Source organism: Anas acuta, chromosome W, assembly GCF_963932015.1.
Source record: "Anas acuta chromosome W, bAnaAcu1.1, whole genome shotgun sequence".
Taxonomy (NCBI): Eukaryota; Metazoa; Chordata; class Aves; order Anseriformes; family Anatidae; genus Anas; species Anas acuta.
Window position 1 is genome coordinate 3365301 of NC_089016.1, and position 23584 is coordinate 3388884.

Below are 23584 nucleotides of genomic sequence, written 5' to 3' on the forward strand. Positions count from 1 at the left end.
CAGTGCTGGCAGAACGCGTGTTCCCTGGACGTCTTGGAAAAATTACTCAGCCACATCTGGAGTGCCATATCCAGCTCTGGGCTCCCCAGCATAAGAGAGAGATGGAGCTACAGGAGACAGTCAAAGGGCCGCTAAATGACAGACAGATAGGACAGCTGCACTGAAGGAACAGATGACAGATTCTGGTATTTGTCACATCACGTCACAGTGAGAGTGGTGGGATAAATGCCAACACAGGTCAGATGTTTGTTTTCTGTATAGTCAGTGCTGTCTAGGTAAATTGCAGAAAAGGGATTTCTAATCAATGGTTTTGATGATTGCAAACTTAGAAAACAAGTACTCTTGGGTAGCAATAACAAAAACTATTTCAGTATGTTACTTAAAAACAAACACTAATGGACAGACCTTCAGGAGTTAGTCCTATCACTTTCTAAAATAAATAAATCAAATTATAGAATGATGTGCTTTAAAGTTCATAATGGTGACTTTGCACTCCTGATAAATTTTATAATACTCTGGCTACAGGTTCTCCTGGAACTTTAAATGATTTCCTTTGGATTTTTAAAATTCTCTGCACATTGAGGTGAAAGCCCAGAAAATGAGTACTGTTTTAATTTTTATATATATCTATGCATATATGTATGTGTCTATATAGATGCACATATTACTGTATAATTACTGTATTTTATAATATTTAATTACTTGGTATTTATATAAGCTATGCATTTATGTAATATGTATGATTCAAGTGCAGTACATCTACATTTTAGTACTATACAAAGGAAATATGGTAGGAACCAGTTCTTGTTCTCAGATCTGCTTTTACGTTAAAAAGAAAAAAAAAAAAAAATGATACCAGTCTGATGAGCATTTTATTTATCTGGCTTGTACTCTCCCCCCTGAGAAAAAGGATTTATTCTCAGTCTTATTTTTTCACCATAGTGACTAGCATTATAAATTTAACTTATAACCATCTATTATGCCTTTTTTTTCCTGTTCCTTCTCATGCAAACCATGGTGGAAAACAATACTCAAAAGCTTCTAAAAAATTGCTTGATTACTTGCACCTCCAGTCCCATCTCATGGAAGAAATGTTTAAATGGTGTTACAAAAAATAAGATAGTATCCTGGTTTCGGAAGAAAGTATATAGGAATTAAGGTGTTGGATTTGAAACCTTTAGGGCAGAAGAATGTTGCTTTCTTGGATCCCTGATGAGTGTTGACATGTATTATCTTATCTAAAGTAGATGTTTATCACCCGTTAAGCTCTAGAATTACTCAGAGACCCAGGAAGCTAAAGTTTCTTTAGGTTCCAACCTTTGAGCTTCTCAGAGCTGTCCAGTTGAATTCCTTTCCCAAATTCTAATCCAGCACTAGCAGGCAGGGGTACACTGTAAGGTCATTTACATTGATGTATTAGAGATGTGTAGTTCTTGGATTAATGACTGATGGTACTAGGAAATACTTCTACGATAACTGAATATAGCTTTAGAGACACGAAATTGAAAAGTGTTAGCAAATGCTAATGATCGTAAAGTCTCGTGGTAAATTTAAGCAGCTTGTCTTGTGCACATTCTTAGTCCAAAAACACCATTTAATTTCCTGTATGTATAAAGGGCCTTGTCACATTGAGAGAGGGAGTTAGGAGAATACAATAAATCACTAACCTTTTAGAAAAGAATTTACTAACTTTTAGAAAAGGGGGGAACTGGGAGAGGAAGCTAGGTGAATCTTATCAAGTAGAGATAAAGTGATAGCATGAAACTAGGATGCTCAAATTAATTAAAGCAAGAAGCCTTGGGCCCCAAGGTCAGTCTCCTAATAAGAGTGTGAGCCTATCTTAAGAAACTGGTCCTGTGGATGGACAAGAGCCAAGGAGCAACTGAGTCTGCACAGAGACAAGAGGTCAACTAGCGGTGACGAGGAAGAGTCATCAATCTTCATCCCCATGACCCCCAATGACCACCACCAGAATACACTGCGCAAGCGCAGATGGGAGGCGTTTATGGAAATGACTCCTTGGAACTAATTTTAATATGGAGTGGGACAGGTTATGAATATGTATAGGCGTATTGTGAAACTTCATGCATATGTAACACTTTACTGCATAAAACCAAGACAAGTTGCTGCGTCAGGTGCACACGACTTTGGCGGGACTACCCTCTGTGCTGCCCAGCGCTGAATAAACATACCTACTTTACAATCTTACTGATTGTGGAGTCCGTTTGCCACAAGTCAACATCTTCCAGGTAAATGTACCAGAATAATTGCAGAATTGCAAAATCCAACAATCAAAATCATGTTCTTGAATCAGTTTGATTAAAACTTGCTTTAGCTCAGGGTTTTAGGCTGGGTGTAGCTTTTATGGTTTAGCTTCCAGGTTTAAGTGTACCAAAGAAAATCTGCAGCTCTAGTCAGTCTTGCTTTAAAAACAACAATTGTTTCTACTTCTGCCCAGATACCAGAGAGAACCCAAACATTTAAGGCTGATCAAGAATTCCAGTATTTTGAGAATCTACTGCCCTGCAATTATCAAGTGGGGCACTACAGATAAATGTTAAAATTGTATAGCTATTTACAAATTACCACTAGTTGAACTGATTTGCATATATATAGCTATACATAAACTGAAAATGATTTGTTCGCTGTTATGTGTAGTAAAGATCCAGATCGCTTGAGCTGTAGTGTGCACTTTGTGAATGAGGAGATAATCCGTCAGCTGGAAAAGAAAACAGTACAGAGGCATCTTTTTGGTTAATTTTTATCATTGTGTAAAACCTAGTATTCTAGCATTTTGTTCTGTATTTTCAATAGAGATTTAAAGGTGGTTTTGTTGATGCTGACAAAACTAATCTTTATTTCATTCCCTGCAATTGATATTCTAGGAGAAATACATACAAGATTTTCATGTGCTGTACTTCTAGCAAGCCCTAAATCACTTGCACAAGCACAGTCTTCTCATTCGTATTGCTGAAGCTTGTGTATTTAATGAGGATGGTAGAATACAAAGGAACTTGATGTACCTTAGTTGCATTTCTCACTTGCAGGGGAAAGTAAATGCTACTGATGTGGGGAAGGCCATATAATTAATTTTGTCCTGTATGAAGGAATTTATTGTAGGCAGAATTCTGAATTGTGTGCAAGTCAGGTGAGTTTTTCTTTACATGGAGATGCTTTAAATAAGCAGTTACTGCATACTACCTCTAAATGTTCCTTTCCAACTTCTACAAGTAATACCATTTAATCATCAACTATCCTCATTATAATAGTAAAAATCACGCTCTAGGCTGTGAGACCCCAGCCCGACCAGGAATCCTTCCACTCTGAAGATGTGCAGAATGATTCTGTCATGTTAGCTTTATACTTATGTAAGCAGTCAGAGGCTGGGGGATTGTAAAAACATAAAGGTATTGGTATGAGATTGTATAAAGAGTGGCACAGAAAATCTGCAGGTGTGCCAGCCTTGTGGAAAACCATGTGGTACTCAGACTTGTGCAATTCTGAAATAAACAATATCTCAACCTAGTGTGTCGATTGGCTTATTGTACGTTGGGTAATGAATCCAAACTTTTTATCAGACAACAGAAGCAGCCCCCAGGGTATTCATAGTCCCTTGCTCCACAAACAAGAAGTGCAGAAGCAGTTTTACCATTCACACCTCTATTTGCTCATGGGCTCTTCCTCATTCCAGAGAATTATCTGATAATTGTGTTTGCTCAAGTTTAGCCCAGTACAGTCAGCAAGATGACTCAGGGAGGAGGCAGTATGGCATTGACACTCAAAAAAGGTATGTGCAGTCATTTTCAAATTTGGAAAGCTAAGAAACAAGTTTTCACAGAAAAAAATACACAAGAGATGGTCGCTATTCTACAAGTCATAGACTTCAGTCTGGTATTCTCAGACAGCTCTCTTGCTGCTTCTTTCATAATATGAGACCATCACATTTCCAAAATACTCTTTTCTGCTACTTAGAATACTTTGCTCCAGTTATATTGCAAAGAGCTCTTACCCTTGGCAACAACTAGCCTCATAGTTGCCAAAGCTCTAATTGTATATAATTTGCATTATAAGAAACAGTTACTAATTTTGCTCAAGTTGCCTTTTGCCACTAAGGAGAATTAGGAGTACTTTCACAGGTGAAGGAAGGGGAAATGAAAAAAAAAAAAAAAAAAGTGGGATATGCCTTTTTGCATGTATCCCAAAATGAAGAGTCAGGATTCATATGCTGGAACTTCAATTACCTTTCAAGAAACTGGGGATCCAGAAGCTGGATGATTAGGTTTTAAGTAGCTGAGGGTACTTACTCCAATAAAAGACAAGTCTGTGGGAAAAAAAAAAAAAAATGCATTTTCTTCATGAAGAGAATACCACGAAATTGGGAATCTTAATACTTTCCAGAAATCTTGTGGTAAGGATTTGGTCCTAAATCTTGAGAAATTATAGGATCCTGAGACAGTAGGTCAACTCCAAGAACTACAGGAGAGGATGTGAATGTTACCACCTGTCATTAAGAAGCAAATACCCCAACCGATGTGGTGACAGCAGCAGCAAGAGGAGAGGACGCACAAGCAGGCAGAACTGTCTGTCAAACTCAAGTGCAGGAAGAAAGGGCAGAGCTGGAACCTGTAAAGACAGGGTGATAGAGGACAGATGATGTAATAGGGGAGAGGATGAGTTGAAAACAGTCAAGGAAGTGGAGAGCATCAAGAAAGGAGTTATTTCATGCAGTGGAAAGAAATTGCCAACAGAACAGAAAGCAATCTTTCCATTTTGGAAAGAACCTTTTAGCAAAGCGGTGCTCCCCAGCCCACTATTTGGCCATCATCCTGCAAAACAGTATTATATTTTTTGGATTTTCACACCTCCTTAGGCATAATGTACTGATTCTTCACTGTTTTTCATTCCTGCATAGAGTCATTTTTAAACATATAAAGTGTTGGAGAATATCAGAACTCCAAGCGCGTAATAACACATGTAGGATTTCAGAGCTTTATTAATTTAATAAGAAGCTTTATTAACTGTAATCAGAGGGAAAGAATGGCAGCATCTCTCTCTTGTGTTCTCTACCCGATTGCAGAGACCCGATTTACACACTGTTTCAAAGAAAGGAAAGAGGTAAGGAAAAAACATTATAACATTAACAAAGTCAAGTGTGCTTTCCTGGGAAGGATGGATGCCAGAATATCATTTAGATCTTAAGAAGAAGGAAGTACCCATTCCTGGAAGGGGTGGACTCCTTAAGCATCTTGTTAACTGCCACAATTGACGCCCTGGTTAGACATGTAGGAGTGTCAAACCCAGTATTATTAGCTCAGAAAACAGGAATAATCAAACTGCTAGGTTTTGGTTGAAAGCAATGTTCTTTTTGCTAGGTGAACTTCTTCATCAGGCATCTTATATCTTAAATATTGGTGTTTTGTTGTTGTTTTTGTTTTATTTTGTTTTCCCACCACACAGGGACTCCATTTTTAGGACACATTTCAATTCTGAAATGTTCATTTAGAAGCCAGCCTGGAGTTTTTGTGTCACAGGCACTGCAGAGCCTGCAGGGTGTTAAACGAGGTGCAGAGTGTGCCTCCTGCAGCCACCGCAGCCCACGCCAGCACATATCCCAGTGACAGTGTCCCAGAGGGGGGGTGAAGTGAGATTAATATGTATATATTCCATTAATATAAGTACCCTAGCAGTAACCCTTGGTGTGCAAGCTAGGAGGAGCAATCCCTCTTGCACCCAGTGCTGCAATAAACATACCTGCTTTATAACTCTCCTCAAGTTGTAAAGTTTGATTTCTGTACCTCACAGCTGATACAACAGAAGTAAGGGAAACCCTCCAAAGGGACCTGGGAAAAAGTTTGGGAAGTGGCCCCTCATAAACATAATGAGGTTCAACAAGTCCAAGTGCAAGGTGCTACACCTGGGTCAGGGCAGTCCGAGACATAAGGACAGACTGGGAGAAGAACTCATTGAGAGCAGCCCTGCAGAGAAGGACTTGAGGGTTCTGGTGGATGGAAAGCCTGCCATGAGCCAGCAGTTTGTGCTTGCAGCCCAGAAGGCCAACTGCATCCTGGGCTGCATCAACAGAAGAATGGGCAGCAGGTGGAGGGAGGGGATTGTGCCCCTCTGCTCCACCCTTGGGAGGCCACATAGCATCATTAAGGTTGGAAAAGTACACACTTGAAGTATTGCATCCATATCCAGCAACACCAACACAAAAAGGATGTTGATCTGTTAGAGTAGGTCCAGAAGAGGGCCACAAAGATGATCAAGGAGCTTCTTCTCCTATGAAGACAGGCTGAGAGAGCAGGGGTTGTTCAGCCTGGAGAAGGCTCTAGGGAGACCTCATTGCAGCCTGTCAATACTCAAAGGGGAATGATGAATTAATGGAGAGCAACTTTGTACATGAACGAATAATGATAGTACACTGGTGGATGGTTTTAAACTAAAAGAGAGGAGATTTAGATATTAGGAGGAAATTCTTCATTCAGAGGGTAGTGAGGCACTGGGACAGGTTGTGCAGAGAAGTGGATGCCCCATCCCTGGAGATGTTCAAAGACCAAGTTGGACAAGGCCCTGGACAACCTGATCTAATGGGTGGCATCCCTGCCCATGGCAGGTGGATTGGAAGTGGATGATCTTTAAGGTTCCTTCCAACCCAAGGCATTCTATGTTCCCTCAAGTACCTGGCATGGCTCCTCTGTCCACCTGGAACCCCTCCCGGACTCCAGGCCCCTTACCCACTTCAAGGGTCACCCATTGACTAGCTGATCCAGCTTGAAGCTCACTGCAAATGCACACTCATCCCTCATGCATGCCACAGTCACAAGTGTCCCTGGGCATAGCAGCATGATTCCCTGATTCCCACCTGATTCCCTGGCCTGACACCTCAGCCCAGACCCAAGGCCCCCATTACTCGCTGGCTTGTCCAGCTTAAAGTTTGCAGGTGAATGCACGTGTACACCCCATGCAGGCCAGTTTGGTGAAGATGCAGATGCTCAGGCCCCCCAGCAGCCAGCACCAGGCTGTGACCCATGGCCCTGATCCAGCTGCTGGTGCAGAGCCTGCACTCACCTCACACCAGTTGCCCCCAGCAGCTCTTTGGGAGCACACAATGCTCACTCCCCATGGCTGGGAGGAGAAGACCCCCCACTCACTCCAGCAGCTGATGCCAGGACCCCACTGGACCCAGTAGGTGGCACCACAGGCCAGGTGTCCACTCCTCCAGTCTGACTGGCACCCAGTCCACTCAAACAAACACACACAAACACCCCTGAGTTAAAAGCAAAATAATGAGAAAGAAGTAGATAGGACAGACTGCGGTGATCAGATGCAAAGCAGACAAGTGTACATCCCATTTTGCCTGTGAACCACCATTTTACACTTTTTCTGCCTGCCCCCCCTATGTTCCTCCTGCTTCCTTTTCAACTTGCACTTCCTACATGGGTTTGCAGTGCTCTGCAGTTTCCTGTATCCCTCACAGTCCAGGGTCCCCTGGTTTACAGTCTTATCTGTTGCAAAGTCCATGTTGATCCGCCTAGAAGTATTTTGATAGCTCATCAACTAGTGTGACTGAGAGTGATTTTTTTTTTCTTGTCATTGTCTCCATGTTTGTTTTGTCAGGTCTTTGCCTTAGCATTTTGCATATTGTTCCCCTTTCTTTTCTTATCAGCCTGATCCAGAAATCCTCACTCAGAAACCATTGCTTGAATCAACAGTCCCACATCCTGTCTCTTCTCTTATTTATTACAACTGTACAGGTTTGTTTCTGGTCAGTCTACTAACTTAAAAGTCCTTGATCAAGATAAACCTGCTGGAATAAACCTTCCACATTCTCACATGCCCTTACCAATCAGTGTGACCAGACACCAGAGATACTGAAGGGAAGCAACAGAAGGGTAATCCTTGCAGGTCCAGCCAAGACTACACAGGGTTACACTGACAACTGCAGCAACTCTGATCCTGCAACTCCCTTCCAGAGAAGTGGGACTGTAAAACTTAGCATGCCAAGGCAATATAGACCTATCTCTACAAGATACCTTAAAGGAGGCTGTAGTGAGGTGGGGGTTGGCCTGTTCTCCCACGTGCCTGGTGACAGGACGAGGGGGAATGGGCTTAAGTTGCACCAGGGGAGTTTTAGGTTGGATCTTAGGAAGAACTTCTTTACCGAAAGGGTTGTTAGGCACTGGAACAGGCTGTCCAGGGAGGTGGTGGAGTCACCATCCCTGGAAGTCTTTAAAAAACGTTTAGATGTAGAGCTTAGGGATATGGTTTAGTGGGGACTGTTAGCGTTAGGTCAGAGGTTGGACTCGATGATCTTGAGGTCTCTTCCAACCTAGAAATTCTGTGATTCTGTAAGACCCTTTAAAGGTACTTAGCAGCAGTACTAAGTATGCTCCATGAGTGCATCCTTCCCAGGAGATGAAACAAATGGCTGAGAATTGTTGTGCAAGAAGAGATGATGAACTTCTTTCTGGTTCTTTAAGTGGGAGAATGTCAGATTATGTGATAAAAGCTCATCTACCCAGCCACAAAGGAACACAGAAGCATGATGACAGGTGGTCATACCCTGCAAAACACACTCTGATGTCACTGCCCCCAACCCCACCATCACTTTGACTTTACAGCTGCAATCTGTTTGCTTTATTCTGAGAAAAGGAAACACATGAAGAGGGATGGGAGGTTCCAGCTGCTCAGGACACCCAGGTCTCTGGGGAAGGCCCAAATGCCTGGATCCTCAGAGGGCAGAGGCTTGGGAATTGGAGTTTTCTGGAGGAGCTGCCAGGCCCAGCAGCCCCCGGGCGGTGGTAAAGAGGTTGAGGGGTGCAGCACCATCGGTGATGAGGGTCGACTGGAGTCCCAGGCCTTGCAGCAGCTTCACCTGGAGATGGGCACAGTGCTGGTCATCCCTCCCAGCACACTACAACCCTGGCAGACCATACCCCCTCCGGCAAGTCCAAGCAGGCACTGCCTCCTGGAAGGCCTGTCCTCCTTGAGCTGCTTCCCCACTCAGACCTGCCCCATGGAGACCCCTACCAACAGCCTGCCCCCTGAGGCTCAACACCCACAAAGCCCCACCCGCTCCCAGGGATCCAACCCCCCCAAGCCAGAGCCCAGCCTCTGCAGCCTCCACCCCTCCAAGAGCCCATACCTGATGCCACGCCTCCCACCAAATGGCCACACCCCTCTTAGGCCACGCCCTACTCACCTGCAGCTCAGGCCCAGCCCGGGCGATGTCCCGAATGGTGTCGGGACCCAGGGCCTTGGCCACCTCCCGCACCCGCGAGGCCTCCACATCCGCCAGCGCCTGTGCCCGTGCTGCCTCCACCTCTGCCCGGGCCCGCTGCGCCTGCACCTCCTGCGCCTGCACCCGCTCCAGCCGCTTCAGCTCCGCCTCCTGGGGGTGGAGAATGCATAGGGCCCGCCCCTTTTGCTCACAGACACGCCCACCCGCCACAGGCCCCTCCCACTGAGCCCACAGGCATGCTGCTCATTGGTTAAATGCCCCATCAATGGGCCCCGCCCCCTCCCTTCAGGCCCCTCCCCCTCCCGTCAGGCCCCTCCCCCTCCCTTCAGGCCCCGCCCCCCTCCCTCCAGGCCCCGCCCCCCTCCCTCCAGGCCCCACCCCCCTCCCTCCAGGCCCCGCCCCCCACGCACCGTCTCTATGGCGATAGCCTCAGCCTTGAGCTTGGCCTGGAGGATGGCCGCTTCGCCCTCGATGCGGGCAGCCTCCGCCCGGGCCTGAGCCTCTGCGCGTGCCACCCCTGCGCTCTCCACCGCTGCGCTGTGGGGCTGCGTCACACACCGCGCCCGCCACGGGCCGCACCCCCTCCCACCATGCCTTCCGCCCCCAGCCCCACACCTCCGCCCCAGTGCCCTCGGGAAGATGGAGGACCACAGGACCACCCTGGGGAAGCTGCAGAGCCCCAGCACACTGTGGGGGGATGGAGGGCCCCGGTACACCCAAACCCACTGAGGAAGACCTCAGTACTTGCTGGGAAGGTGGAAGACCCCGGTGCCTGTGGGCAAGCAGAAGCCCTCAGAGCCCCCAGGGCAGTGCATAACGAGGAGATGGCTGACCTGAGAGCCTCGAGCTCCAGCAGTTCTCTGCGTGCCCTCTCAGCCTCAGCCTGGTCAAGGAGGCGCTGTCGTTCCAGGCGTCCTCGGGCCTCCTGCGCTAGGCGCTCTGCCTCATGCCTGTTGACAGAGACCAAGGGATGCGAGATGCATCCCTTTGTTAGGCATTGGAATGGGCTGCCCAGGGAAGCGGTGGAGTCACCATCCCTGGAGGTCTTTAAAGACGTTTAGATGTAGAGCTTAGGGATATGGTTTAGTGGGGACTGTTAGTGTTAGGTCAGAGGTTGGACTCGATGATCTTGAGGTCTCTTCCAACCTAGAAAATTCTGTTATGTATGGGACACTGGGGACAGGGTGGGACACAGGCTACGCTGCAGATATGAGGGAAACTGGGGGTGTGGGGAGGCAATGAGGATATGGGGCATGTTGGGAACATGGGGAAACAGGGCATGCTGAGGGTATGTGGCATGTAGGGGATGTGGAAACACATGGAAGGAAGTTTTGGGACATGGGGGATATGGAGGACATTTGAGGACATGAGGGATGTGGGGAAGACAGACGGGGATATGGCAACACAGGGCATATGGAGAGCCAAAAGTAAACATTTGGGGACATGGAGGGACTTTTGGAGAATCAAGGGAGACCTGTCATTGGCCTCCTGGGAGTTAGTGGTGATCCTAACAGCAAACTGTGAGGTGCACTGGAGAAAGACATGGGACATGAGGACTTGGTGGGACATGAGGTGACATGGGGAAACATGGGGACCTAGCAGCAGCCTCCTGGGAGTTGGTGGCAATCTCGATAGCCAGCTGGACACTGCGCTGCAGGGCATCGCGGGTGCGCTGGTCCACAGGCTCCACACTCTGGATGTCGACGCTTGTCACCACCAGCCCATTGGGGGCAAAGCGGAGCTGCTCCCGCAAACGCCCACTCTCATCGAAGCCAAACACAGCTGAGCAGATGAGACGATTTGAGTTCTGGGGACATTGGGGACATCAGCGTCACTTGGGGATGTTGAGGCCGTTGGGGCAGTGGGGACACTGGGGAACATACAGGGCTTCATCGATGCCAAACAGAGCCGAGCAGAACAGCCTGTTTGAGTTCTTGGGGCATTGGGAAATTCCTGATGTCCCCAGTGACTCTTGGGCACATCAGAGGCTCAGGGGGACAACGGAGACCCAGGGTAATATACAGGAGCCACAAGGTTATGCCGAGTGACACAGAAGGGGCACATGTAATGTTGGGGGGGGATGTTGAATCTGAGTGGACCATGATCACACATGCAACATAGGAAGACATGTGGGGGCATAGGTGACACAGGATGGTGCACCAATGACCCAGAGTACCATGGCGGGAGGAGGGGGTGGAGGCACTGGTGATGCAGGTGAAAGTGGGGGTACTTGGGCTTGACCAAGGGAAAATATGTATGACCAACAAGACCTTGTGGAAGTCATCAAAGGTGACGGCAGCAACAGCACCACGCACACGGGAGGCCAGGGCCTTGCAGGCATCACCCACAAAGTCAGGGACACTGAAGAGGCGCCCCAGATCTTTCGGTTCTTCTGGTACCTCGAAGTGCCTGCAAGGAAAGTGTCCTCAGGTCTCTCCCACCCCAGAGTGCTCCCACCCTGGTCCTTGATCCTGGCCTGATCCTGCTCCCACTGCCATAACCCACCTCTGTCCCAGAACCACCAACCAAAGGCCAAAGCATCAGGCTCTACCCAACAGCCAAGCTGCACCTCCTGGCTCTAGCACGTGCTCCCTAACTAAAGGTTTTGTCCCCAGTGATGACCCAGGATCTGGTCTGTCCCCATATTGTAGTCAGTGCCTCCACCAGATCCCGCCCCACCTCCTCCTCGTCTTCCTAGCCCAGTCCTGCCCAAGCAGCATCACTGCCCAATAACCCCAACGCCACCCACGGCCTAACCATGACCCCACAGCCCAAGTCCTGACCCCACAGGGCTCAAGGCCCTATCCCCAGTGTCCAAGACTATCCCAAATCCAACCCCACCCCCAGCCCCTAGCCATGTCCCCAAGCCTCACGCCCAATCCCATCCCACACCATTTACCTGAGACGACTCCAGGCCCCCACCCTCATCACCCATCCCCATGGCCCACCAACATAAGCCTCACCCACCAGTTGTAGGCCAGCTGGAGCTGGAGGCGGGCATGGTCAGCAGTCTCGATGGTCACGATGTCAGCACAGAAGTCAGGGCCAAGGCGGAGGCAGAGGCTGCGTCGGGCATGGGGCCGCTTGGGGCGGCCTGCTGAGAGGGACAGGACCGTCAGCTGCTCCCCAGGACCCAGCACCACCAGTTCAGGGCCCAGCACCACCCTGCAACACAGCAAGAACATGCCAAAGCCATGACACATAGATCCCAGCACTGTCACACACACCACGGAGACCAATACCACCCTGGCACATCAAGGACATGCTGTGACACATGAGTGAAGGCACAGTCACACTGGAGCCCAACACTCCCTTGTGTTGTAACAAGAACACGGAAAGGACATGGGTCACATGCTGAGGATACAGATCACAAGATGGGGACACACCAAGGACTTATCACAGAACCACAGAATCCCAGACTGGTTGATGTTGGAAGGCAACTCTGGAGATCACCTAGTCCAAGCCTCCTGCTCAAACAGGGCCACCTAGAGCCAGTTGCCCAGGACCATGTCCAGACAGCTTTTGAATATCTCCAGGGTGGGAGATTCCACAACCTCTCTGGGCAGCCTGTGCCAGTGCTTAGTCACCCTCATAATGAAAAAGCAAGAGGGAATCTCTTATGATTCAGTTTGATCCCATTGTCTCTTGTACTGGCACTGGGGACCACTGAAAATAGCCTGGCTCCCTCTTCTTTGACCACCCCGGCACTCAGGTATTTATCTACATTAATAAGACCCAAGCCTTCTCTTCTCAAAGCTCCAAAGTCCAGCTCCCCCAGCCTTTCCTCCAGGAGATGTGCTCCAGGCCCTTCATCATTTCTGTGGCCCTTCATTGGACTTTCTCTGCAGGATGGGCAGGTCTCTATTGTAATGAGGAGCCCAGAACTGGATGCAGTGCTCCAGGTGTGGCTTCACCAATGCTGAGCAGAGAGGTGCATTACCTCAACCTGCTGGCAACACCTTGCCTAATGCAACCACTAGCTGTCACTGTGGCAAGGGCACATTTCTGGCTTATGTTGGACTTTGTGTCCACCTGGACCACATTTTGCAGAACATTTTCTGCAAAGTTGCTCTGCAGCTGGGCAGCCCCAGCATAAATGGTGTGTGGGACTGTCCCTCCCCAGGTTCAGGACTTTGTACTTGTCTGTGTTGAACTCCATGAGGTTTCTGCCTGTCCAGTTCTCCAGCCTATCCAGGTCCATGCCCTCCTGTGTTACGGCAGTGGGACCCTCTGGCATCTCAGCCACTCCCCCCAGCTTTGTATAAATCACAGACTGGCTGAGGATCCACTCTGCCCCCTCACTGTCCAGATCATTACTGGAGGTGTCAAATATGTCTGGAGTGAGTACTGATCCCTGGGGTACACCACCAGTTACCGGCCTCCAAACAGACTCCATGCCACTGGTCACCACTCTCTGGGCTCAGCTGCTGAGCCACTCTTCGGTCCACCCTGTTCTGTGCTCATCCAGCCCAGGCTGCAGCAGCTTGCCTGTGAGGATCTTATGGGGGACTGTGTCAAAGGCCTTCCTGAAGCCCAGGCAGACCATATCCACCGGTCTCCCCTTGTCTACCTGGCCAGTCATTTCATCACAGAATGCTACCAACCATGTTCATCAAGCCTGACTTCCCCTTGGTAAATCCACGCTGACGATGATTTTCTTGTCCTTCCTGTGCCTGGGGATGGTTGCCAGGATTAGCTGCTCCATCACCTTCCAAGGGATCGAGGTGAGGCTGATGGGCCTGTAGTTCCCTGGCTCCTCCTTTTTGCCCTCGAAGAAAAGTGTAGCACTTGCTTTCCTCCATTCTTCAGTCATCTCTCCCAGTTGTCATGACCGTTCAAAGATCACCAAGCAAGGTGTTGCAATGACATCAGCCAGCTACTTCAGCACTTGTTGTTGCACCCCATCAGGGCCTATGGAACTATATATACACCCAATTTGCCTAAGCATCCTCAAATCTGATCCTCTGCCACCAAGGGCATGCTTTACTCAAGGCTTTCTCCCTGGTCTCCAGAGCCTAGGATACCTGAAGACTGCTGTGTCTAATGTAGACCGAGGTGAAGGTGGTATTCATTCCCACAGCCTTTTCTACATCCTGTGTCACTAGGTCCCGTGCTTCATGCAGCACTGGGCCCATATTTTCTTTTGTCTTCCTTTTGCCCTTTCTGTACTTGTAGAAGCCCCTCCTGTTACCTTTGACATCCGTTTCCAGATTGAGCATTGGCTTTCCAATCTGCAACCCTACATGCTTGAACGGTGTCTCCATTTTCCTCTTAGGTTACCTGTCCCTGCTTCCATTTTCTGTATGTTTCCTTTTTGTGTGTGAGTTTGGCCAGGCTTGTTTATCCACGCAGATCTCCTGACATTGTTGACCTACTTCCTGCTCTTGGGATGGACTGCTCCTGAGCTTGGAGGAGGTAAGCTTTCAGAATCCCACAGGACTCTCACAAGCAGGTCTTTGGAGAAGCCATAGTCTGCCCTCCTAAAGTCCAGGCTTGTGATCTTGCTTTTTGCCTTGCTTCTTCCCCTCAGGAGCCTGAACTCCACCATCTCATGGTTACTGCAACCATGGCTGCCTTTGACATTCATATCCTGCAACTGAACACAAACCTCTAACTCCTTTTGTTGATACCCCAATGCTGCAAGCACTAGGAAACAGACCCTTCAGAAGAGGCTCCCCAATGTGCTCATTTCCCAGAAAGTGTGTTTTCTTTCCCCATAATTGTGTCCAGAGGGTTGGACTAGCTTTGGCAGTCCGTCCACAGCATCCTGGATCCAGGCTCCTAGCAGACAGCAAGAGACCAGGTTGACCAATGGTTGCCTCCATCCCCTGAAGCATGCCCACCAGCATCACTCACCAGTTCCTCCCAGTGCTCCTACGTGGCTCAGGGTCAGGTTGCCCAGATGTTTCATTTGAAAACACGCCCAGCTCCTGACTCCTCAGCTTTGAGAGCAGCAAACTTATTACACAGCTGCAAGCTGGGGAACAGGGCAACTCCTCCTGGCATCAGAAATCTCCAGCTTCCAGCCTTTGCCTTCTTCAGAGTTTGCACATACCAATCTGCTAGGAACAGGCTCTGTCTAGCTCACATGCCAAGGACATGCCATGACATGGAGGTCCCTGCACTGTCACCTGCTCCTTAGGGCCCATCGCCAGCCTGTGGGATCACACATCAAGGACAGGAGTTACGTGACAGAGACTGCCAAGGATGTGTTACAAGTCCCTACACTGTCACCTGGTCTCCAGGGCCCTGCCTGGCCAACTCGAAACGCAGCAGGACTTCACACCCTGTCAAGGACAAGCAAAGGGTCGCATGCCAAAGTACATTGGGTTTGGCTGGGATGGAGTTAATTTTCTTCAAAGCAGCTTGCATGGTGCTGTGGTTTGCATTTGGGACCAAAATAGTGTTTATAGCACACCAAGGTTTCAGCTATTGCCGAACTGCACGGCACCAAGGCCTTCTCAGCTCCTCTGGCTGCCCTGCAAGAACGGAGGCTCAGGGTGGGCAAGAAGTTGGGAGGGGACACAGCCAGGACAGCTGACCCCAACTGGCCAAAAGGCTATTCCAAACCGTATGATGTCATAGAAGTTTGTATTTTATAAAAGCTGGGAGAAAGAAGGAAGAAGAGGGACATCTGGGATGCTGGCACCTGTCTCGCCAAGTAACCGTTACACTTGATGAGCCCTGGGAATGGCTGAACATCACCTGCTGATGGCAAGGAGTAAAGGAACTCATTGTTAGATTTCTCTTGCTTGCACCCAGAGCTTTTACTTTACCAACCAAACTTTATCTCAACCTGAGGCTTTTCTCGCCTTTACCTTTCCAATTCTCTCCCCCATCCCACTGGGGGATGTGAGCAAGCAGCTGCGTGGTGCCGAGTGCCAAGCAGCCTACCAGAGTTAAACCCACAACAGAAGGACGTGCCTAGGACATGCCCAGGACACACAAGTCCCCACACCATCACCTGCTCCCTGGGGCTTGGCACCACCAACACCGGACTCTGCATCGGTCAGTGGGGCCACCTACCACAGATGTGCCAACAGTAACATCATCTAAACCCAGCACCGCCCTCTACGTCACCTCCGTGCCCCAAATCCTCCTCCTGCGTCCCCCCCACCATATCCACCACGTCCCTGCCCCACCATGCCCACAACCACAGGTGCTCACCGTGCCCGCCGCTCGCGGTAGTCGTAGACCTGCACAGCAGCGTTGTGGGGCACCTGGTAGGTGACGGCGCGGGTACGGTCACGGTGCTGGACCTCAGCATCCGGGCTCGAGGAGGAGGGGACCCCAGCATCCAGGCCAGTGCGGTCTCCACGGGCTTCGGCCAGCAGTGCCTCCACCCCAGGGGGCAGCTCCTTCTCCCACAGCTCCTCGGACTCCGTCAACATGTAGGTCTGGCCCGTCACCACCCGCACCTGCATTCACACCCACCTCATGGTGCTGCTGGGCTGGGACGGCCGCTGGGGGCACTGGGAAGGGATTTGGAGGGCACTGGAAGCACTTGGAGGGTGTATGAAGGCATTAGGAGGGGCACTGGGAGCATTGGGAATTTGGGGGCACTGGATGGGTATAAGGGACACCGGGAGCACTAGGATGGTGTGTCTGGGGACATTGGGAAGGTCTGGGGGAACTGAACAGGGGTTTGAACACACTGGAAGCAGATACATGGGATACTGGGAGCCCTGGGATGGACTGTGGAAGGTGACGGGGGGTACTGAAAGGGGGTCCAGGCTGCACTGGGAGCATGTCTGGGGCCACATAGGATACTGGGAGCACTGGAAAGCAGTGTGTGGGATACTGGGGTAGGTTATAGGAAGCACTGGGAAGGGAGCTGGAGGCACTAAGATGGATTTTGGGAGCACTGGGAGAGGGTCTGGGTATACTGGATTGGGATATGGGGGCACTGGAGGAATGTGGAACACTGGCAGGAGAACTGGGAGCACTGGGAGTGGGAGTGGAGGGCTATAGTGAGCTCGTGAGATTACTTGGTCTATAGGGAGTCCTGGCTGTTTTGGGGAACTACGGGGAGCTATGTGAATTACAGGAAGCTACTGAGGGCAATGGGGAGGACCTGAAGGCATCTGTGGGGGCCGCAGGGTGCTATAGAGGGCTGTGGGTGAGTGGGAAACGTTTATGTGGGACTACAAAGGATTACTGGGGGCTATAAGGAGCTGCAGGGATCTATGGAGAACTACAGAGTGTCGTAGGGGAGCCCTAGAAGTCTACAGGGAGCAGTAATGGGATTATGGGGAGCCACAGAGAGCTAAAGGGGGCTATAAGGCAGCTATAGGAGACATGAAGGGCTATCGGAGGCCACAGGAAAATCAGCTACAGGCAGCTACGAGCTCCAGGGGAGCTAGAGCAGCGGGGCAGGCACCTTGCCAGTGCGGATGTCGCGCACGTAAATGCCCTCGTTGTCAGCTAGGGCCACAGCCTGGCGACGTTCCAGCACAGCCACCTCGGCGGGCGGCACGTACTCGAGGGGGCCTCGGGCCAGCCAGCGGTCACCTGCGCGCCGTGTCACCTCTGTCCCCTCCTGGGGATGTGGGGATACCATCAGCAACCAGCCTGGGGATGCACGGACCCCTACCCAACCCCTGGCTGGGGACATGGGGACAGACGCACACCTCATGGCCCTCTGCTACCAGCCAGTCTGAAGGCATGGAGACAGAGAGCACCCCCACGGGCTGCCAGCTTGGGGACAGCACCCCCTCCCACTGTCCTCTGCCACCCACCTGGCTTGGAGACCCAATGATAAAGACGGACATCCCCTCAAGTGTCCCCTGAGACCCCCATAACCCCCCAGACTTCCACCACATACCCACCTGCCCCCAGGCACTCGACTGTCCCCCATGACATCCAGCCACAAGCGGGTCCCCCAGTTGTCCCCTTTGTCCCCAAATCACTCCTGGTTGCCCCGGGCATCCCAGGCTCCCTGGACCCCCAGTTTCTCCCAGGTGCCTCCAGGTGATCCTGCAAGCCTGGTGCCCCCTGGGTCACCTCACTGGTGTCCTTGATCGTCTGGAGTGCCTGAAGCAGTAGCCCCTCATCCTCAGAGAGCACAAAGACATCCTGGATGCCATCCTGGAGCCGCTCGCCTGGTTGCAGAAAGAAGGACCTCTCCCCCTGGGGACGTGGGAATGTGTCACCAGCAGGGCAAGGACGTGGCAACGTGGTGAGGACACGGGGCAGGGGCATGGGGATACAGTGAGACACAGTACAGAATATATGGAAGGGGACATTAGGGCCCCTCAAGGATTCCTTTGGGTCCCTGTGGACCACTTTTAAGACCTTCAGGGATGTCTACAGGTATGTCAGGGCCAACTTCAAGTCCCTGAGGACCAACCATGGGTTGCTGTAGAAACTTAGCATCCCTCATCAACACATTTAGGTGTTAATTTAGGTGTTGTAGGGTGCTTTGGGACCACCATTGAGATATTTGGGGATGCCTACATGTACATCAGGGCCACCCATGGGCTCCTTGGGGGCACTCAGGGCACACCTCAGGGGTCATGTCAGGATCCCTCAGGGATAACTTTGGGACTTTAAGGGATGCCTCAGAGATGCATTAGGGTCCCTTGGGGCCACCTTTGAGACCTCTGGGGACACCTATACATATACCAGATTCCCTCAGAGCCATCTGTGTGGCCCCTGGGGCCACCCTCAGGTCCTGAGGTCCACACTTGGGACCCCTGGGCACCTTACTGTCCCCCGCTGATACATTAGGGGCACATTATGTCTTAGAGCTGCTCAGGACCACACCTTTGATACCTGTGGGGAAGCTAAGGCCACATTAGGTCACCTGCGAGTCCCTGGGGTGCCCACCTTGATCACACGCTGCTGGCCCAACTGGGGCTGCCCGTTAGGCCCCACGGGGTCGAGCACCACGCAGTACTGCCGGGGACCCAGCGTCGTCACCTGCACCTCAGCCACCACCTCCTCGAACACCTCTGGGACGTAGGCCTCGCTCTGCTGCTGTGTCACCAGCCACTCCTCACCCGTGCGGCGCACCCGGCCCTGTGCATCCTCAAAGGTCCGTACGGCTCGCAGGTGCAGGGCTTTCTACGGGAGGGAGGGACAACAGTGGGTGATGGGACACCAAAAGCTGGCCCCGCCAGGCCTTGTCACCTGTGTGGGCAAGGCGACAGGGTTATGGGACTTCAGACTCGTCCCATACGGTCCTTGTTATGTGCGGGTGAAGGGAAGACAGGGATATAGTGGATTGCAGCAGGGCTGGACCCTCTAGAGAGTCCTTGTCACCCACAGGTGCAGGGAAAAAGGGGACACAGTGGGCTCAGGGCAGGGGGAATGGGACCCTCAAACATATCCCCAAGGAGCCTCGTCACCTGCGGATGCAGGGGGCACAGGGGGGTGACGGTACCCCACACCTATCCTGGAAGGTCACTTGCCAGCTTGGGTGCAGGAGAATAGAGACACAGAACCCCCAAACCCATCCTGAAAGGTCCCTAACACCTGTCTGTGCCCGGAGCACGTAACAGGACCCCCAAACCAGGTCTTTTGTTACCTATCAGTACAGCAGGAATGGGGTCATGGTGGGCTGGTGGGGACAGGATACCCAGAGGGTCCACATCACCCCCTGAGGCAGGGGGAACAAAGACAGCATAGCTGAGGGGGACAGTACCCCTCACACAGTCCTCAACACCCATGGGTGCAGGGGGCATGGCAACATGGTGGGTTGGAAGGTCCCTCAGAGGGTTCTCATCACCCATGGGTGCCATGGGGACAGTGCCATGATGGATCAGGGGGATAAGACCCTTCACCCACCCTGGAGGATCCTTGTCACACCCACGGTTGCAGGAGAATAGGTACACGGACCCCCAAACCCAGTCCAGAGGGACCTCCAGAGGCATCACAGGCATGGCTACACTACTGGCTCAGGTCCTGGAGAGTCCCTGTCATCTGCAGGGGCAGGGGAAACCACGGGCAAGGGTCACGATGCCAGGTACCTTGTCGGTGAGGACGTAGGCGTCCACAACGTCGACCACCTCCTCGTAGACACCAGGCAGGTAGGCACCCACCCGCTTCACCAGCCACTCCTCCCCTGGGAGCAGAGGGATGGGGCTAAGGATGCTGCAGTGCTGGGCAGGGTGGGGACTGGGAGTCCCAGGGGGACTGGGATGGGATGCGTTTTGAGGGGACTGGGGCATATGGAGGTCCTAAAGGTGCTAAGCATCCTATGGATCTTAGGTGTCCTAAAGGTGCTGGGAGCAAAGGGCCCTAGGGGGCAGATGGGAGAATCCTAAGGGTGCTGGGGGTACTGGTAGTTATGGGAGCCCTGTGGGTGCTGGGAATCTTGAGGGGCTAGGGGCTAAGACAGGGTCCCACAGGTGCTATGGGAGAGGAGGGAGGTTATGGGGTTGGGCAGGATGGATGTGTTGGGGATCACAGGGGCGCAGTGGGGTCAGACAGGGATGCTGGAGGTGCTGTAGGGTGAGAGGGGGTGCTGGACGGTGGAATGGGAATGCGGGAGACCCCAGGCAAGCTGAGGGATGAGGCAAGTGTCCCAAAGTGTCCCACACATGCCGCAGCGTGGGGAGGGGCACCCAGGGGTGCTTCTGAATAACACAAAAATCCCATGGGGTGTTAGGGGGTGACACAGGGCTCCCAGTGGTGCTGGAGGGGTCCCATGGGTGCTCAGGATGCTGGGAGTCCCAGGAGGGCTGTCAGACAACACAGAAGGTGTGTGCATGCTTAGAGGAGACACAAGGATTGCGGGGGTGCTTGGGGTCCCAGAACTTCTGGGAGATGGGTTGGGGCGCTGCAGGCTCCAGGGGCACTCTCAGATGACACGGAGCTCCCATGGGTGCTGAAGGGTGACACGGGGGTCACAGAGGGGCTGGAGGGGGAGAAGAGGATCCCAGGGTATGGGGTGTGGTGTCTCAGGGCTGCCTTCAGGCAACACTGGGGTCCCATGGGTGCTGAGGGGGGGGACACCAGAGACACAGGGTGACACTGAGCCAGCTAACACTGAGTAAGGGCTGAACCCAGGAAGCCACCGCGGCTACCAGGGAGCCCTGGAGTGTCACTGGGTGCAACGGGGTGTCCACGAGTGCTACCTGTGACACGGCGGATGCCCTGACGGTCGAGGCACTCCTTGCGTGCCCGCAGGCGGATGGCCTGGTTGTGCCCGATGACAGTGGCCTGCAGCGTCTCCACCACCTCCACCTCCTTGCGGGGGATGTAGGTACCTGCACGCAGGCAGCACCATCAGCCCCCAGCTCCCTGAGGTTTCCCCAGGGGGTCCCCAGGAAGGTGTCCCTGCTCACCAGGACCCTCGAAGAGCCACTCGTCGCCTGCTACGAACTTGTTGGAATCCTCGTCCTCAAAGTCAAGCAGGGCCCGAAGGCGCAGGGCGGTGTCAGCCAGCACCACCTGCAGTGGGGTGACACCCTGGGGACACAGGTGTCGGAAGAGAGTTGAGTGAGACAACGTGGGGGCATGGGCATCGTAGCGGAGGTGTGGCAGATGTGGAGGGTGAGAGGGATGGTTTCAGGGGTTGTCCTGGGGGCACAGTAGCAGACACGGGGACACAGAGGGGTCACTGCAGGAGACGTAGATGGGAAGTGTCACTGTGGACTAGGTGGGGACACAGGGTCACGACAGGGCTGTGAGAGTAAGGGGGGTACAAGGGTCCTTGCAGGGAAATGGTGGACATGGGGGCCACTGTGATGGACCTGAGTTTAACCCTGGGGACTGGGACAAAGGTTTTCACCATGGGGGAAGTGGGCAACAGGCTGGGGATGGGGACAGTACAGGGGCACGAGTGACACTTTGGCGACAGAACACACTGAAGGGATTGGAAACAATGCAGGGACACCTTGGGGAGAGGTACACAGGCTCAGCGCAAGGACAAGGATGACACACTGAGGGGGGGGGGGTCTACAGGATAAATTCTGGGCCATGAGATGGCTAGAGCAGGTATGGAAGAGAACGGGGAACTATAGGGGCTATAGGAGCTGTGAGAAACAAGAGGGGGATTAGAGGAGCTCTAGGGGCTATGGGTAGCCATGGAAGGTTACGGAGATGTGCTACAGAGAGGGATTGTGGAGTCTATAGAAGTTACAGGAGGCTGGGGGGTGGGAGAGTGGGAGGGAGCAGAGGAAGCACAGCGGTGCCAAATGAACTGTAGGAGCTCCAGAGGTGCTGAGGAACCTGTAAAGAGCTGCAGGAATACCTGAGCAGGCAACTGGAAGGATTACAGAAAAACCCAGTGGGTTACAGGAACTCTAAGAGAGCCATTGGTGAGCTAGAGGTGTTCCAGGGGTCATGAAGGGCTAAAATAGCTGAAGCAGCTATAGGGGACCACAGCAAACTGCAACTCAGCTATAACGGGCCACAGTGGGGCTAAGAGTTATAGAAGACTGTCATATGCTACAAGAGCTGGGGGGCTGTCTGTAACTACCAGGAAGGCTGCAGGGGCCTGGGGGGGCACTGCAGGGAGGGTGGTGTTACAGGTACCTGCTGGAGCTCCTCGCCGGGGTACAGGGGGAAGGGCTCCTGGGCCAGGCGGACGTCCAGGTCAGCGTGCCGCAGACGGACCTGTCCCGCGCCATCCACCAGCACAGCCCCCGTAGGGCTCCGGGCCACGGGGTTGAGCACCACGCAGTAGTGGCGGGGGGGCACCATCACCATGCGTTTGGGCGCAAACACCACCCTGTGGGTACCCCCACACTGCTCCCCTCAGCTCTACAGAGCCCCCAGGGCCCTATGGAACCCCTCAAGTCCTCCACAGCCCCAGTCTAGCCCCACAGCCCTCCTGTGGCCCTCTACAGCCTTATGGAACCAACTCGGTCCTATAGAGGTCCTACGATCCTACAGAACCCTCAAAAAACCCCAACAGCCCCACAGAGCCCCTGCACCCTGTACACCTTCCCCCCCCCAAGGGCCCATGAAGTCCACATAGCCCTACAGAGACCCCCAACACCTCCCACTGTCCTAAAGAGCCCCCGCAGAGCTTCCTCAAACATCACTCACAGCCCTGTAAACCCAGATCACTCTGTAGCTATGTACATCCCCCCCACCCCATAGCACGAATGTTTTGTAGCCCTGCCAACCACAGCATGGCACTCCCACCCCACAGCTGCCCCCCCCCCCCCCCGCCACAGCATCCACATCTTTCGCTGTAGGAAGGAGACTGCCCCAAAGCACCCACCTCTCGTGGTCCTGCCTGATGTAGGTGTGGGGCCCAACCTCCACACGAGTGACGTTACTGTTGAGGTCCAGCACGTGGACATAGTGGTAGGGGGGTATGCGGATCACAGGGTCTTCCATCGGGTAGGAGGCTTCGCCGTGCAACAGGAGACTTTGCCACGGAGGCGG

General features: G+C 52.2%; 1 protein-coding gene and 1 non-coding gene across 2 annotated transcripts; one reads left to right on the top strand and one right to left on the bottom strand.

Annotated features, from left to right (window-relative positions):
• The first annotated feature begins 1204 nt into the window (after positions 1-1204).
• LOC137847575 (small nucleolar RNA SNORD45) lies at positions 1205-1289 on the top strand. The gene has a single exon (XR_011090971.1). It is a non-coding gene; the product is annotated as a small nucleolar RNA SNORD45 (small nucleolar RNA).
• Positions 1290-8622: 7333 nt separating this feature from the next.
• MVP (major vault protein) lies at positions 8623-23553 on the bottom strand. The gene is made up of 16 exons (XM_068665551.1): positions 23418-23553; positions 22724-22919; positions 21532-21655; positions 21322-21453; positions 20212-20306; positions 19070-19306; positions 18245-18370; positions 17622-17780; positions 16409-16659; positions 12209-12406; positions 11512-11650; positions 10837-11048; positions 10075-10191; positions 9652-9778; positions 9203-9391; positions 8623-8875 (listed from the first exon to the last, which is right to left on the bottom strand). The coding sequence occupies exons 1-16, from the start codon at positions 23534-23536 to the stop codon at positions 8732-8734; spliced, it is 2565 nt and encodes an 854-aa protein (XP_068521652.1). The 5' UTR covers positions 23537-23553; the 3' UTR covers positions 8623-8731.
• Positions 23554-23584: the final 31 nt, after the last annotated feature.